Here is a 15,600-nt window from a genome sequence, read left to right as displayed (position 1 = left end):
CCAGGGTTCCAGTGGCTTGATGAGGCCAAAGATTTACAAGAAGAAACCCCAAATTTGTAGCTCGGAAACTAAGGATTCATGTTTCCATTGCGGCCTTCATGATCATTTTGCTAAAGACTGTCCATGGGTGGATACGCCTTGCCCTAGGCCTAATTGCATAGGAAGGAGGAAGATCCGAACATCAATGACAGATCAAAATTACCAAAGAAATTTCTTGTCTTGTGTTGTTTGCAACAAATTTAATTGGGTTTCAGATTTAGTGGTGGACAATAAAGTAGGTAAAGAAAAGGGGAAAGCAGTCATTGAGGTTTCAGATTTGCAACAAAATGGAATTAACCCTATTTTATACATGTTACTCTTCTCTACAATCCTTTTATATACAATGTATTATGTCTATACGCAACCTACTAACAGAACTTACAAAATATATAGAGCCAAAAAGGAATTACTACTCATTACTCTTTTCATCTATTTCTCAACTATAAAACTGAAGTTACTGTTTTTACCGCGCTGAGGAATTCCTCAATTGACTACCAATCTATAGCAAGCACGGAAAACTTACCTTCAATTTTCTCTTGTTCAATATTTTTTAGGGTTAATTCCGTTTTGGCCCCCGATTTGTGACCAACTGGCCGTTTTAGCCCCCATAAGTGTCCGGCAGTTCGTTTTGGCCCCAAGGGCTAAATTTTTGACCAAATTATCCTCGGGGGCCAAAACAGAATTATTTGTGAAAAAGGTTAAAAACAAAAAAAAACCACATCACACCTTTCTTTATCATCCACCTCATCTTATCACTCCTCCACCACACCACCTCCTCTCCACCTCACACTTCTTCTCCGGCGGAGTGTTGCCGGCCGGAATAAAAAATTCCGGCCGGCCACTTTAGTAAAAAAAAAAAAATTTCTCTCTCTTCTTCTTCCTTTCTCTCTCTTCTTCCTCCTTTCTCTCTCTCTCTCTCTTCTTCCTCCTTTCTCTCTCTCTCTCTCTTCTTCCTCCTTTCTCTCTCTCCTCTTCTCTCTCCCTCCTCTTCTCTCTCCCTCCTCTTCTCTCTCCCTCCTCTCTTTATCTCTCCCAATTTCCGGCGAAGGTAAACCTTCGCCGGAAATTTCTAGATCTGGGGTTTCAAACCCCAGATCCAGATCTCTTCGTCTGGAATCTCCCAGACGAAGAGAAGGTTCTCTTCGTCTGGAATCTCCCAGACGAAGAGAAGGTTCTCTTCGTCTGGAATCTCCCAGACGAAGAGAGGGTTCTCTTCGTCTGGGAAATCCAGACGAAGAGAAGGTTCTCTTCGTCTGGGATTTCCCAGACGAAGGGGATCTGGATCTGGGGAAATCCCAGATCCAGAATTTTCCGGCGAAGGATTACCTTCGCCGGAATAGAGAGAGATAAAGAGAGGAGAGAGAGAAAGGAGGAAGAAGAGAGAGAAAGGAGGAAGAAGAGAGAGGCAGAAGAGAGAGGAAGAAGAGAGAGAAAGGAAGAAGAAGAGAGAGAATTTTTTTTTTTTAAAAAAAAGTGGCCGGCCGGAATTTTTTATTCCGGCCGGCAACATCCTGCCGGAGAAGAAGGGTGAGGTGGAGAGGAGGTGGTGTGGTGGAGGAGAGAGATTAGATGAGGTGGACAAAACAAAAAGAAAAAATAAAAATTACAGAAATGCCACCGGGGTAGAATTGGGAGGTTGGATAAAATTTGGGGCCAAATAGGAAATTTTTGGGGCCAAAACGAACTGCCGGACACTTATGGGGGCTAAAACGGCCAGTTGGTCACAAATCGGGGGCCAAAACGGAATTAACCCTATTTTTTAATGTAACAAGATATATTTAAGTAGGGTTCGTTTGATCAAGTTCTTCAAAATTTCGAAGAATTAGTTTTGAGTTTATAGTTTAAGATGGGTGTGCCCGGCTTGTCCGGAGCCCATGAAGTGCGTCATGTTTCACTATCTATGGCTGTCTTTGTACAAAATATTTTCATTTTTCCGTATACCAAAGCTTCCCAAGAAGTGCACCAGGAGCCAAGAACTAAGTTACAATGAGTGCCTGTAGCGGACCGGATTCCCACCCGTACTTAACAGGACGTAATTTTAATTTTAAATGAGTAGAAAAAGGAAAACTTGCAGAATTTCCCTACCCATACAAATGTATTTATAACTCCAACTCTGTTTTTCCAGACTTCTCAATCCAAATCAACATCAAAAATTTGAAATTCTTAAGCAAAGTCTCCTAAAATTATAAGATAACACTAGTCATTTTATTCAACTCATCCGGTCAAAAACTACAAATTTGAAAGACTAAAGTATGACCGTCAGATTAACATCTGACTACAGACTTAATCGGAACCAAATCAGTAGGTGTATGCCAAGCATAGTGGAAAACAAAGGGGTGATTCTTCAAGATAGGTTTGCCATCGTTGATCAGACAATCTTGATCGTCCAATTTCTTGAAAAGTCCTGGGTCAACTAATTCAACGGTGCTAAATCCAAGACATCGAACGATAACTCCAGATTGATGACAATCACAATTGTTCTTGATTTCAACTTTGAATTCAAAATCTCCTTCTACTTCTTTTCCACTTCTTGTTTGTTCAATCGAAATATCTTTTACCTTACAATGAGCCATTCCTGTATATAATAACAAATTGATATCAAATCCAACGGTTTGAGATTTCAAATCAAGTGAAGTTTTGATGACTTATGTCCGTCAGATCTAACACAAACTAAAATGTTTGTAATTGTCGAACCTTAAAGCTGATCTAAATAAGAATAATTATTTTTTTGAATGACTCTTGATATCTGACTTGTCTGAACAAAGTAAAAAAAAAAAATATTCAGTGTATATATACTCACCTCCTTCAAAAAGGAAAAGAAAGAGAAGGATAGCAGAGAAAAAACAGATAGTGGTTGCCATTATTTTCTGCTCTTCTTTGTTTAATTTTTTTTTTGTATCTGTGGATTAAAAGTTCATTAATATATATAGTTTGAGGGATAATTTTCTATTTAGAATGGAAATCTTTTAGATCTAGATCTGTTTTGTTTTTGGTAAGTGGATCATAAAAACAGTTTTGTTATTTATTTCTTGCAATTTCGGTGGATTATGGGCTAGTAAAAATGATCCAATAAGATTTTACTGTAATAAAGTATTTCTCTTTTGCTCCAAACAGCATAAAATCAAAAGAATTGACTCAGTATTGCTAAGTAATCGGATTATATAACTATTGTTTCCACCAACTCCTGGGCAAACTGCTATTGTCGGCGACCTTTCATTATTATTTTCTTTTTTTATTTTGAATTGTCAACGTAACTTGAACCCTTTGATCTCTAAAGTTGAAGCCTAAACCGCTCTCGGATTAATGTCTTGCTAACTCTCTCTATCCTCATTGTTCCAGCAAAGAGAAAGGAATTGGCCTAAACTCTAAACCCCTCGATTGAGGGTTTCGCGGCCTGTAGACCACAATGAAGGGAAAGGATTTGGGAGCCAAAAGCAATCGCATTTTAGCAGCTTTGGGCCAGGGGCTAGCCTTGTGAATGATTAGAAGCAACTTGGTTGGACGGTATCGTGTGTTACTTCCCATAAACCAAGAACATGGTTCGATCCACCTTTGAGGTGGCTGAATCGGTTAAGGTAGTCAACTTCGATAAACACCTGAGAGCTGGAGGAGCTCTTTAAAGAAAACCAAAATTACTTGCCACTAATTCAAAACAAATAGAAACAAAGAACAAGGCATATACACAAACTCTACATCATATTTTATACATGTTACTCCTCTCTACAATCCTTTCCTGTACAATGTATTATGTTTATACACAACCTAACAGAACTTCGAAAAAGCTATATATATAACCTTGTAATTCTTTTCACAGTATGGGGTGGTTTTAGTTTCTGCTGCTCTAGTATATCAGGACAACAAGCTAAGTTCTCCTTGGCTTCCTTTTCTACAGTATCAATATCTGATTATATCTGTACAGTTTCTACCATATAGAAGTAGATATTAAGAGTAAGATTTGATCATTCTGAAACTTTGAAACGATCGAGCTTTGAAAAGGTTTCCAAAAAGAAAACTTGTAATAGTATTAGACGTTTGTTTGGTCGAGATATATGGGTTCCTTTTTACCCGTAATACTGTTTGTCCGATTTCTCGACATATTGAGTCGACAATCATAGAATCAACTGCACTCCCAGAAACATCGGTCACGTAAAATGTATCCTTAGCTTTCCCACCCTTTGTTGAGATTTCTGCTCTCTTTATCGAAATACTATTCTCTCTGAAAACTCTTGTAATTTGTGAGAGGAGCCCAAATCGGTCGTCTGTGCATAATTCAAGTTCTAGTCCCTGCATAGTCAAAGAATAAAGAAGTATTACAACACGAGTCGAACTTTTACTGCAAAATTAACATTTTAGATGGTGTTTATTTTTGTTTCAAATTCATATCAAAAACCTGACTCAAGATCTGAATTAGTTCGGCTCGTATTTCCAAGTGATTATTTGTTTTGACTCATGAGTTTGAATCTTCTGAACTGACTCGGGCTGATTTTGTGCCCATTTGTGTCAGAAATATTATAAGTGACTATTATGCCTTGAATTAAAGCAAGTCAGCCTCCGCTTATTCAGACCCAGACGGGTCAGATTAAAAAAATATTAAAAACAAATACCACCTTAGTCCCATGTAAACTAAGATTTATACCTCAGAAACTCTCCTTTCGATAGCTGCTTGAAGACATTGGGTTACACGTTGTCGTTCTGCTTCTGATCTTATAGGGAAACCATCAACATGCCGAATATAGTATTCCTGAAACCAGAGAAGTAACTTGTTTTAATGAAAGATCAAACAAGTCAAGTTATAAGCTAAGTTGATTTGAGTTTCTAGTAGAAAACTTCTTCAAAACACGATTTACCTGGTAAGCTCCTGTCCTTCCAGTTTCAACAGTACCATGAAACACCACATACTGCATATCTGTGAGAGTACACAAAGTATCGAACAAGAGTTTCGATCGATCTTTACACCTTAACATGACAACAGTATAACCTCTCTCAGGACAATCTAGTAAAGCAACTTCAGGTCTAACTTTCTTATTCTCGTTAGTTTTCGTGGTTCCACCCATATCCGCCCCTTCATAATCTCTATCATCAAGCATCATTTGGTGCAACCTTCTCTCTCTATGGGTATCATTCGGTGGTGATAACATCATTTTTGGTGTTTTCAAGTCATTATCGCCTTTGAGAACATATAGTAGAAGTTCCTTAATTGTCGAAAGTTGTTTAGGATCTTCGATAGCAGAACCCGTAAATTCATCTGTTACATTAACCACAGCGGCAGCTCTAGCATTGTGTGTCCATATCTCGGCGTTAACTACGTTACAGTGTGAGTCTGCTAGCACGGCACATAACTCGGATAGTAAACCTGGCCGATCAGTACCAGTTAGCTCGATTGAGGTGTGTTCTTCGGAGGGCGTTAGACCCACAGCACTTCTCATAGATGGTACTACACCAATAGTCCTTCTAAAAGAGGGTAAGAATCTATCGTTTGTTTCCAACGTCTGCATATTGAACAAGTACCCCAAATAAAAAAGCGGCGAAGCAATAATATTCGGAAGTTTATAGCAACAAACCAGAAACTAACCAAAATTGAGGTGAACATAAGATTATAGACAAGGATTGCATATTTTGATTTGAAAAGTGATAAGATGAACCATAAGATTGAGGTGAACATAATGAAGAAATAGGTTAGTCAGAAGAAGATGCTAGGAACACCAGAAACCGAAAAAGGCGAAGATTATATACAAGGAACACAAGAAGATCTAGGTTTCACACAAGTTTATGCCATCAAAGTAAAGATAAGCCTCAAGAAAAAGAGACCAATCTGAATTGGGTGAATGAAAAATAGACAGCAGAATTAGATTATTGTGCTTACCCTCTTTATATAATTGATAACTCCTTCATCTTTGAGTTTTTTCCCATCTTGATTAGTAACATAGAACACTGAAACATGTCAAATTTGGTACTTTAAATTAGTGAAAAGAAGAATGAAAAGTTCTTAAAGTTGGGTAGGTAGAGATTAAGCATACATACCATCCATGAACCATCCACCATCAGAAGATATGTATGCTTTTGTTATGATCAAGTTCATATCTGTGAGAAGTTGAACTACTTCCAAGAGAATCCCATGCTTGTTAACACTATCAACCTAAAAAAATTAAACCCTTTTAGTTTGATTGATCATGTAAAAAAAAGCTTGACTCTATAAGCCTATTGAGTATTCAAAATTGATTCAGGCATTTCATCATTCACCTGAACTACAGTAGCATGGTCACAGGCATCATTGTCAATCACAATTCTGCAAAAACAAAAACATATCAGATGAAAAAGAGAGAGAGAGAGAGAAAAGAACAGGGGCAAAATTCTGGAGGCCATTAAAACTAATCTCTGGAAGAAAAATACTAAGAACCCAGGTGATATTTTATGAAGATCTTTAGTGGGGAACACTTAGAAAATCAAAATTAATACCTTGGGGGGTTCATTCTCCTGATGAATTTAGCATACTCGTCATCCATTTCTTTTCTGAGATTTCAAGAGTTGTTTGAGTAGACAATTCTTGAAATTTTACAACTGAAAGATGAAACCCCCAGAACAAACTATTTAAATCTACAAGTTGGAAGAGGATCTGGCTCCCACTATTCTGGAGAAGAAGAATTCAGAGTTAAAATTAAATAAAAACGTAAAAGAGAAGAAAAGGATTAGTAGAAGAATATTGGCACTTCAGATGCCAACTAACCCAACTAGATTGATCAATACAGAAAAGTCAACGGTCAACCTACCCAACAGCCACACGGTCTGACTAATGCAACTGCCAGCCTGGAAGTTTCTAAGCCAAAAACCATAGAGAATGGAGAACAGATGTTATGTCCGACACGTCTCCAGGCTGCATCTCGACAGGGTGACGAGTCAAGATCTAGTGAGACAAAGTTTAACACTAGATCTTGACCCGAGACATCACCCAACCAAGATTCAGCTAGGAGACATGTTGGGCATAGTATCATTTTCGAATAAAGAATGGTATTATTTGACATCGAAAATGGGAGGTCACCACATCTGATGTGACAGGTTCTCAATATTGGTTTGGCTTTTTCCTGGTCACATGTCTGGATCAATGGGTGTCAGCCACACCAGCTTCCGGGTTATGGTCAGCTCTCATTTTCAGGCGAAATAGAATATTTCATATAGAATTGCTAGTCGGCCTCAAGCTTATGTGCACTCATTGGTCGGTCCATGCAGAGAGAGAATGTCAATAGGAGATGGTCACATCATCCTTCCATCTGTTGTCGGTCTCGTTTTTTAAGACCAATTAGTATTTTTTTTGTCTATTGAGATTACCTCATGAAGAGATAACACATAGATACATCAAAATTCATGAATTGGATGAGCACTATAATTGTCACATTTGAGCCGTGAAAGTCATATATATTTGTCCTGAAAGGCCATCATAAGGGACTTAAATCATACTAGTTTCACTTTATTACACTCAAGTTCGATAAATTCTAGATTTGCATTTCCACTCGATCGAATCTGAGACCTCTGTGTTTTGGAGTGAGTGTCCAATCACTATATTAAGAGGTAGTGAACCTATTGACAAAGCCTTAAAGGTCTTGAAAAAGGGCTAATTGTAGTCTAAAGCAGAAGTGACCCACATTTATTGGTACCGTCAGCAATAAGGCATGAAGTTTGATTTCCCCTATAATTTCTATAAATATTGGGACTTCCATTTAGGGTAGAGTGGTAGACAGTCAAGTTTGCTCTTCACTTGCTGAAGAGGCAAAAGACCTCCCACGCACTCAGAAAATGAATAAGGCATCCAGGTGCATTGATCTCGTGTTAGAAAAGATCACACCAATAATTGTGTATAGTAGTACTATATTCTTATCTGATTTGTTGGGATAAAAGGCACTATTCGGTTCATGGATATTTCAAGTATTCCATGTGAAACTATATGTTGTTAAGATATTCTAGGACAAAACCATTGTACCGAACTGATTTATTTATTTTTTGATGAAGACCGAACTGATTTATTTATTTTTTGATGAAGATCGAACTGAAACAAAAAGTATGAAAACTTTGAATTATATTCTCACATACATATTAAGTTGAAAAATGTTGAACGGTTTGAAAAACGGACTGGCCCTAGGCCGAAAACCAACATGGTCGGCTTCCAATGGGCAAGCCTAAATGAGAGCTGCTTTCAGCCTGTACTCGACTTATTTGCTCTTACCAATTTCTCTCTGTACTGTTTATCTCACGAGTTACATCTTATTTATGGTCGGTTAATATACCTTCTTTACTTTTCTCTCTATTTCTTCTCCCTCATTTTCTTTGTTTTCTTTCTAAAATGGAAATTGTCTTTATTACTCATTCAGTTCTTTGTAAGGATTCTTTTAGGAGTTTGATTTAAATGTGAATCAGAATTAAATGTCAGTTAGACGTTAATTAAGAGGGATCCATCGCGTTTGTAAGAAACTGTATATCTATTGGAGAGTTCAAAAACGAGAAAAAGTTGTGGTGCTAAACTTTTCACGTGATTGTAACATTGATAAAGAAGATGCCATCTGTACAAATGAAATTTTAACAAAAAGAAGCAAACCCTTACAAATAGAATTTCCACATACCATTGTGGGGATTGTTGTAGTCATGATAAGGAATCTCAGTTTTATACAATTAGCCCTTACATATGCATATAACTGGACTTTATACAAAATATAAGCCCAACCACTATAATGGTTGGGTATATATTCAAGTATCAAACACTAAACTTCATTTTCTTACGTATTTCAAAAGCGAATTCGTTTCAAAAGATAACACGAAATAAGAGTCATTCGAAGAATATTCCGATACAAATTTGGCATAGGATTGAGACATTTCTCTCATTCATAACTGGGTCACTTTATTTCTATAAATAAAATCATGGAAGGTGGTAGGAAAACAATTAATGCGTAAGGATCAAAATGTTGAAAGAAATTAACTCCTTAATTTCCCTATAAAGTCATCTATTAATAGTTCATACCTCAAATGCTTAGATGCCAAACTACCCAAAGGAAAAAAAAATGGGCCATAGTGGGAGAATGAATAAATATCTAGCTAGCTTTTATGGTTGTTCCCTTGATAGTGATTTTACAAATAGATCTATTTGAGAAATGTACATTTACTTGAATTAATTAGTTTGATAAAAAAATTAATTACAAACTATTTTACTTTAAATAAAAATGTTCTTTGGACAACAGTTGTCCAAGATGAAAATTAGTCTTTTTAGCAATTTACTAATAAAAAGAGTATAAATAAATATTTTAAATCATTATTACAAATATCAATCTAACTATTAGAATATTGAGTTGGGGTAGGAAGACGACTCCACCTTCAAATGATAGAAGAGTTTAAATTGAATATGTCAATTTTCAGTATTTAAGAGTTCGAGTCATTGTAAGGTTGTCATACAAAGAGACCTATCAGTCGGTAATTTGTCCATTCAAATCCTTAGATTTAATTAAAATAATTTCATACAAACAAATTATAATAACTTAAGAAAGATTAATTACTAAAATAAAAGAATAAAAGAATTTTGAATTTATTTTTAGGTTTTATACAATGTCGAATACTTGGCAGGTATTCAGATATTTTGCCGAATCTTTAATGTGAAAAATAAAACATGAGTTTTTTGTAATGTAAATCTAGTATTCACTTGCACATAATTGTTTTTGTGTCATATAGTATAACTTTAAGCTCTTTCATACATAATGTAAAAATAGTTGATAAAAATAACGGTTAGGAGCAAGACCGAGCATTATAGATCACTACAGAAATGAGGGTTTTTGACGACGCTTTTTACCGACGGTGTTCTAAAACACCATCGGTAACAAATTATATAGCCGACGATTTCCTAAATAACCGTCGGCAGCAGGTCACACCCGATCAATTTCCGTGATTTTCTTTTTCTCGACACTTTCTTTACGCCGTGATACTAATTGCCGACGGTACCATCCTTTCCGTGATATGAAGTCGGTGCAGATATTTTTTTTTGCAGAAAAAACCCGCGTCATGGAGGGAAACTTTGGCGAAAATCTACTCTCGGCGGTTTTATTTGCTACCTTCGGTGGTTATAGGCAACTGTCAACAGAGATTTGTACTTTTCTCGGTAGCGTTTGGTTGCGGGAATTCTTTTTAGCGGAAAATATTCACGCCTCAAGGAAATAGATTCCGCGAAACTCTATGGTCGACGGGATTTTCAGTTTTCGTCGATAGAAGCCCCAAACACCTAAGGGTCTTTCTTTTCTTTCTCCGTCTTTGTTTTTGTTGAAAATTCTTTCTCCCTCTCGACTTTTTTCTCTTCTCTCTTTCTCCCTCTCGACTTTTTCTTTCTCTCAGAACTAAAAAAAGCCCTAGCCGATCTTCTCCTTCTCTGCTAAGTTCTCTCGTATCTCTCTTCAACTTTTTCAGTTTTTCTCATGTTAACTCCATCTCTCTCTTTAACTCTCTCCTTTTTCTGAAAAAAAATGTAACTGTCTTGTTAACAACATAATTATATATATTGTCGACAGTTAAAAAAGTGTTAAAAAATGAGTTCTCTTACATTATTATTTTTGGATAGTTTTTTTTTCGATTAGAGTCCAGATTTTTGATTTTTCACTCTTTCTTTTTTTTGTTAAACTACTTGTATTACTCTCAATATATGTACATCTTTTATGGTAGTAAAAGTACAATTGAAAATGAGTTAAGAGCTGATTAAATATAAATAATCCTTGACTCTATTAATTTCCCACTATCAAAATCTGTCCTTCTAAAATTTATTGGGGCAGGTCATATATATTCTTCAATAACTTCAAAAGTGACCTTTGCCAAGATGCATTTGTGTGACTCTATTTATTAAACCAAACATAAAAATATTGTGTTTATGCCCACACACCACTACGAATATCTCTGCATATGTTGACTTCTACATTTTATATTTGTTTTCGTTTTCTTCAAATTTTTCCTGATTTCTTTATTATAATGACTTCAACATGTATTTCTAAATACAAAAAGAAAAAAAGACGGCATGTATTACTTGTAATTTAATTAGTGGATGGCATGAAATTGCCCATAAGAAAATATGTCATACCAAGTTAATAATTATATTATAATGTTTTTTTTTTTTTGTTGAACTAATTATATTATAATGTTAGTTGCACAAATTTGATAGACATGAAAAGAATTGAAAAAACTGAAAAAAAAAAGAGAAGGAGAAACAGTTCTCAATGTCATCCGACATTTGATATTTGGCAGAAAGTCATTGCCCTCGTCAAATATTTATTTGTCAATTGGATGTTTATAATATTACTTTGTAAAAGATAATATTTTCTTTGTGCCAAAATGTCAACAACAATTAATGATTTATCAATACAAAAGAACAACGAAATATACGAAGCAGTAGTCACAACCTTGGGATAGCTCCACGCCTCCACCTAGTTTGGAGGTCTCATTAATGGCCTACAACACAAGTACTTTGAGGTAAGCAAGGTAGTTTGAGTTGAGCTTGGACAACTATTAACAAATGTGCAAGCCACACTATGAATCTTGACCAAAACAATGTCAATCAAATAGTCAATCAATACGTACAAAATATAAGTTTACAACTTTGAAAATTAAAATTTTATTTATTTTCTGATGAAAATTATAACAACACTTAATCATGTTTGTTTAGTTGGAAAGAACAATTCAACATGAAGTAGTGGTGCCCATATCGTTCTTGGTCTCATGCATTTGGTAAGTATTGTTTCACTACTTTTTATTCCTTTAAAAATATTTTACACCAACCAAGCTTTCATAGCTCAGTTGGTTAGAGCACCCGTTTAGTAAGCGGGAGGTCATGAGTTCAACTCTCATTGAAAGCAAATTATTGATATTTTTTGTTTTTTTTTTTGAAAGCCAATAATACATAATCGTAACGTTACAATGTTCAGTCCCCAAAAAACAACTAGTTAAAATAGGGACGAAATTGAAACAAATTTAACATCATACGGGCTAATGTTCAATATTAAAATACGTTGGACAGAACCGAAGCTGCCAATAAATGGGCGTCCTGATTCTGAATTCTTGGGCAGTACTTCACATCCAACGGTTTGTTAGCTATCCTATCTCGGATGCCGTTGATTTGAGCTGATATTCTCCATGGGATCTCCGGATTAACGGCCACGATCAGTTCTAACAAAACCCTAGCATCTCCCTCGATTATAAAAGAGGTGAGATTCATTTCCTCTGCTAGGGTTAGACCAAGCTCCAAGCCGGCAATTTCACTTCTCATCGGAGAGATTGGTTCCGTTAATGTTGCTCTTGAAGCTATCGTTACTCCATCGGAATTACGGATTAAAGCCGCACATGAGGCCTGTGTTTCCCTAAAGGAACCATCGAAGTTCATCTTCAGAACTCCTTCTGGAGGTGGACACCATCGAGTTTCCTGCATGAGTGGGTTAGTGATTAAGGGAGGGTTTAGGATTGCTACGTACCTGAGTGCTTCTGTTGTATTCCAGTAAGTTCTGTTCAGATCTGGTTGAAGCTCTTGAAAATAGCATTCATTCCTGGTTTTCCACCAAAACCACATGAGATAAGTAGCCCGATACCAATATTCATCTCTATTTGCTTTATCTTTTATGATCGAGTCCAGAGCTTTAATTGGATCTGTTTTAATGTGTGGTAGCTGGTCCAATCGAGCCTTGTGAAGGAGATTTTTGTACATCGAGCATGATCCGAAGAGGTGATTGATACTTTCCAAGTCCTCTGTTCCACACATTCTACATGTCTGATCGATATGAGAAACCCTAGCTCCAATATTGGTAAGTACTGGTATGCCGTTATGAATTATTTTCCAAATAAAGTTGTGAATCTTTGGTTGGCCTCTGTTCATCTTCCAAAATTGGGACCATGCGAATGCTTGAACATGATTTGGTAACTCTGGGATAGTCTTAATCTCTGCATAAAATGATTTAGATGTGAATTTCCCATTTTCCTTGGGGCACCAAATCAATTCATCCTCCCTGTTAGTGGTATGAATCGTTATATTAAGGATATTATTAGCTTCTTCTAAGCCAAACCATCCACGAATTAACTCCTCATTCCATGTTGAGGTTTCCTGCATGATTAGTTGTGACACAAAAACAATATTTTGAGGTAAATTAGTGGTGTCTACAGGGATATTTCGATTATTATTGTTTGGAATCCAGGGGTCTGATCTTATTTTAATTGAGACCCCATTATGAATGTGCCAAATACAATTGTTCCTAATAGTGTCCTTGGTATTGTTAAGAGCTTTCCATAGATGGGATGAACCACTAGATATAGAATGAGACCAGAAGTCACCATCTTTGACATACTTAGCTTGTAGAAGTCTGACCCAAATTTCATTCTTTTTGGAAATGAAATTCCAAGTCATTTTGGCAATTAGGGATGAATTGATCTCAACTATGGACCTAATGCCTAAACCCCCTTTATGTTTAGGGGCAGTAATGATGTCCCAATTAATAAAGTGGATTTTCCTCTCTGAAGGGGAATGACCCCACCAAAAACTTATCTCTATCTTTTCAAGACTATTGGCCACTGCCTTAGGCATAACTTGATAGCTACAAGCATACGTACAAAATGAGGATAAAATGGATTTAATCAGAATTGACCTACCTGCCTGAGTGGTGAATTTGTGCTTCCATCCTGCTAATGATTTATTAAATTTCTCAATGAGCCAATTATAACTTTCGATTCTGTGATCTTTTTTGAGTACTAATGCTCCTAGATACTTATCTCTATCAGTCATTAAGGGGGCGTTGAGAGTTTGGACAAATTGCATCTTTGTATTTGAAGGCACTCCTTTACTAAAGTACAGGGAGGATTTGGAGTAGTTTACCTGTTGTCCCGAAAATCTTCCGTACTCCTCCATTATCTGCATTACTGTATTTAGATTCTCTTGTGTTGCCTTTCCAAAAACAATCAGATCATCAGCAAATAGAAGATGTGTAATGTTAGGGGCTGCTTGGTTGATCTGATATCCTGTAAATGTACCTTTATTCTCATAATAGTTGAAAAGGAGAGAGAGAGACTGTGAGGTAAGTATGAAGAGATAGGGCGATAACGGACAACCCTGTCTAAGACCTCGAGTTGCCGTGAAATCGCCCACAGGACCCCCATTAAGTTGGATATTAAATCTAGAGGTGGTGATGCAAGACATGATAAGAGAAAGAATATGGCCGTGCAGGCCTGTAGCTTTTAGAACGCGTTCTAGAAATTCCCAACTTACACGGTCATAGGCTTTCGCCATGTCCATTTTCAACGAGAAAATACCTTTTTTTGCTTTGGAAGCATGCATAGAGTGAAGAAGCTCCTTAGTGATTACAATGTTGTCCATTATTTGCCTATTGGGCACAAAGGCATTTTGGGTCCACATGATACCGTCTTCCAAGTATGGCCTGATTCTGTTTGCTATTAATTTTGTGATGAATTTATAGACCGAGTTGCATAGGGCAATCGGTCTAAACTGCGAGGCCGTACTCGGATTCCGAATCTTAGGAATTAAAGCTATGGTAGTATAGTTTAAATGGGGTTCGATTAAACCTGTAGAGAAGGCTGATTGAATATACGAAATAAGATCCTGTCCCACTGTGTCCCAATTATGTTGGAAGAAAAAACATGGTAGCCCATCTGGTCCCGGACTCTTAATCGACCCCATTTTCATGACTACATCTTTAATTTCCTCCGCAGATGGAATTCTTGAGATATCGGCCAGCTGTTCGATCGAGAAAACCTTATATGCATTAATTATCTCGGTCGGTGGATCGCTTACCGGATCTGCCTTAAATAGATTCTGAAAATGTTCTATAAACTCTTGAGAAATACTGTTTATGTCTGAAGTTGTCTGGCCATTTGATAAAGTGATTTGATGAATTTTGTTCTTCTGCCTCCTGGTAGACATAGCAATGTGAAAGGCCTTCGTGTTTCGATCTCCATTGTAAACCCATTTGACCCTTGATCTCTGCTCTGCTTTTGTACGTTCAATGTTTTCCAAAAATAAAAGTTCCTCTTGTATTTTACTCTCCATGACCAGAAGTGTAGTTGTTGATGGCAATTTTTGTAGATCACCCAATCTTTTTCTTAAGATATTCAGTCGATTTTTAATTATACCAAACGCTCTTCTGCTCCAACCTTTAATAGAGTCTTTTACTTGATGTAATCTCTCTAAGAAACTACCTTCTGATTGAACCCATTTTTCTTCGAAAATTCTTTTATAATCTTCATGTTTAGTCCAAAAGATCTCGAATTTTGTGATTGTTTTGAGGGATTGACCTTCTACCTTTAATTTCAGCAAAATGGGGGCGTGATCACTATTATATCTTGGTAGATGAAACACACCTGCCTGAGGAAACTGCATCAACCATGTCGCATCACAAAGACCTCTGTCTAGTCGTTCCTTAGTCAAGTGATGTATTGCTTTATTATTAGTCCAAGTGAATGCTGGACCATTGAAACCCAAGTCAACCAAGTTTGCATCTCGAACAAACTGTTTGAAAGAAGACATAAACGGTATATTAGACTGACCTCCCCACTTTT

General features: G+C 36.6%; 2 protein-coding genes and 1 non-coding gene across 3 annotated transcripts; 1 reads left to right on the top strand and 2 right to left on the bottom strand.

The window, feature by feature from the left end:
* Positions 1 to 2,303: 2,303 nt before the first annotated feature.
* LOC147532721 (TPD1 protein homolog 1A-like) lies at positions 2,304 to 2,612 on the bottom strand. The gene has a single exon (XM_086649982.1). The coding sequence runs from the start codon at positions 2,610 to 2,612 to the stop codon at positions 2,304 to 2,306; it is 309 nt and encodes a 102-aa protein (XP_086506108.1).
* Positions 2,613 to 3,718: 1,106 nt separating this feature from the next.
* Positions 3,719 to 6,860, bottom strand: LOC147532720 (ACT domain-containing protein ACR6-like). The gene is made up of 8 exons (XM_086649260.1): positions 6,807 to 6,860; positions 6,496 to 6,667; positions 6,280 to 6,325; positions 6,061 to 6,175; positions 5,903 to 5,970; positions 4,887 to 5,528; positions 4,676 to 4,780; positions 3,719 to 4,323 (listed from the first exon to the last, which is right to left on the bottom strand). The coding sequence occupies exons 2-8, from the start codon at positions 6,540 to 6,542 to the stop codon at positions 3,982 to 3,984; spliced, it is 1,365 nt and encodes a 454-aa protein (XP_086505386.1). The 5' UTR covers positions 6,543 to 6,667; positions 6,807 to 6,860; the 3' UTR covers positions 3,719 to 3,981.
* A 4,969-nt stretch (positions 6,861 to 11,829) lies between these two features.
* Positions 11,830 to 11,903, top strand: TRNAT-AGU (transfer RNA threonine (anticodon AGU)). The gene has a single exon. It is a non-coding gene; the product is annotated as a tRNA-Thr (tRNA).
* The last annotated feature ends 3,697 nt before the right edge of the window (positions 11,904 to 15,600 follow it).

The sequence above is a fragment of the Eschscholzia californica genome, unplaced genomic scaffold (genome assembly GCF_041429995.1).
Source record: "Eschscholzia californica isolate CP2 unplaced genomic scaffold, dmEscCali1.0.p SCAF_6, whole genome shotgun sequence".
Classification (NCBI taxonomy): Eukaryota; Viridiplantae; Streptophyta; class Magnoliopsida; order Ranunculales; family Papaveraceae; genus Eschscholzia; species Eschscholzia californica.
Note: the sequence above shows the minus strand (reverse complement) of the source record. Positions and strands in the feature narration are given on the sequence as shown.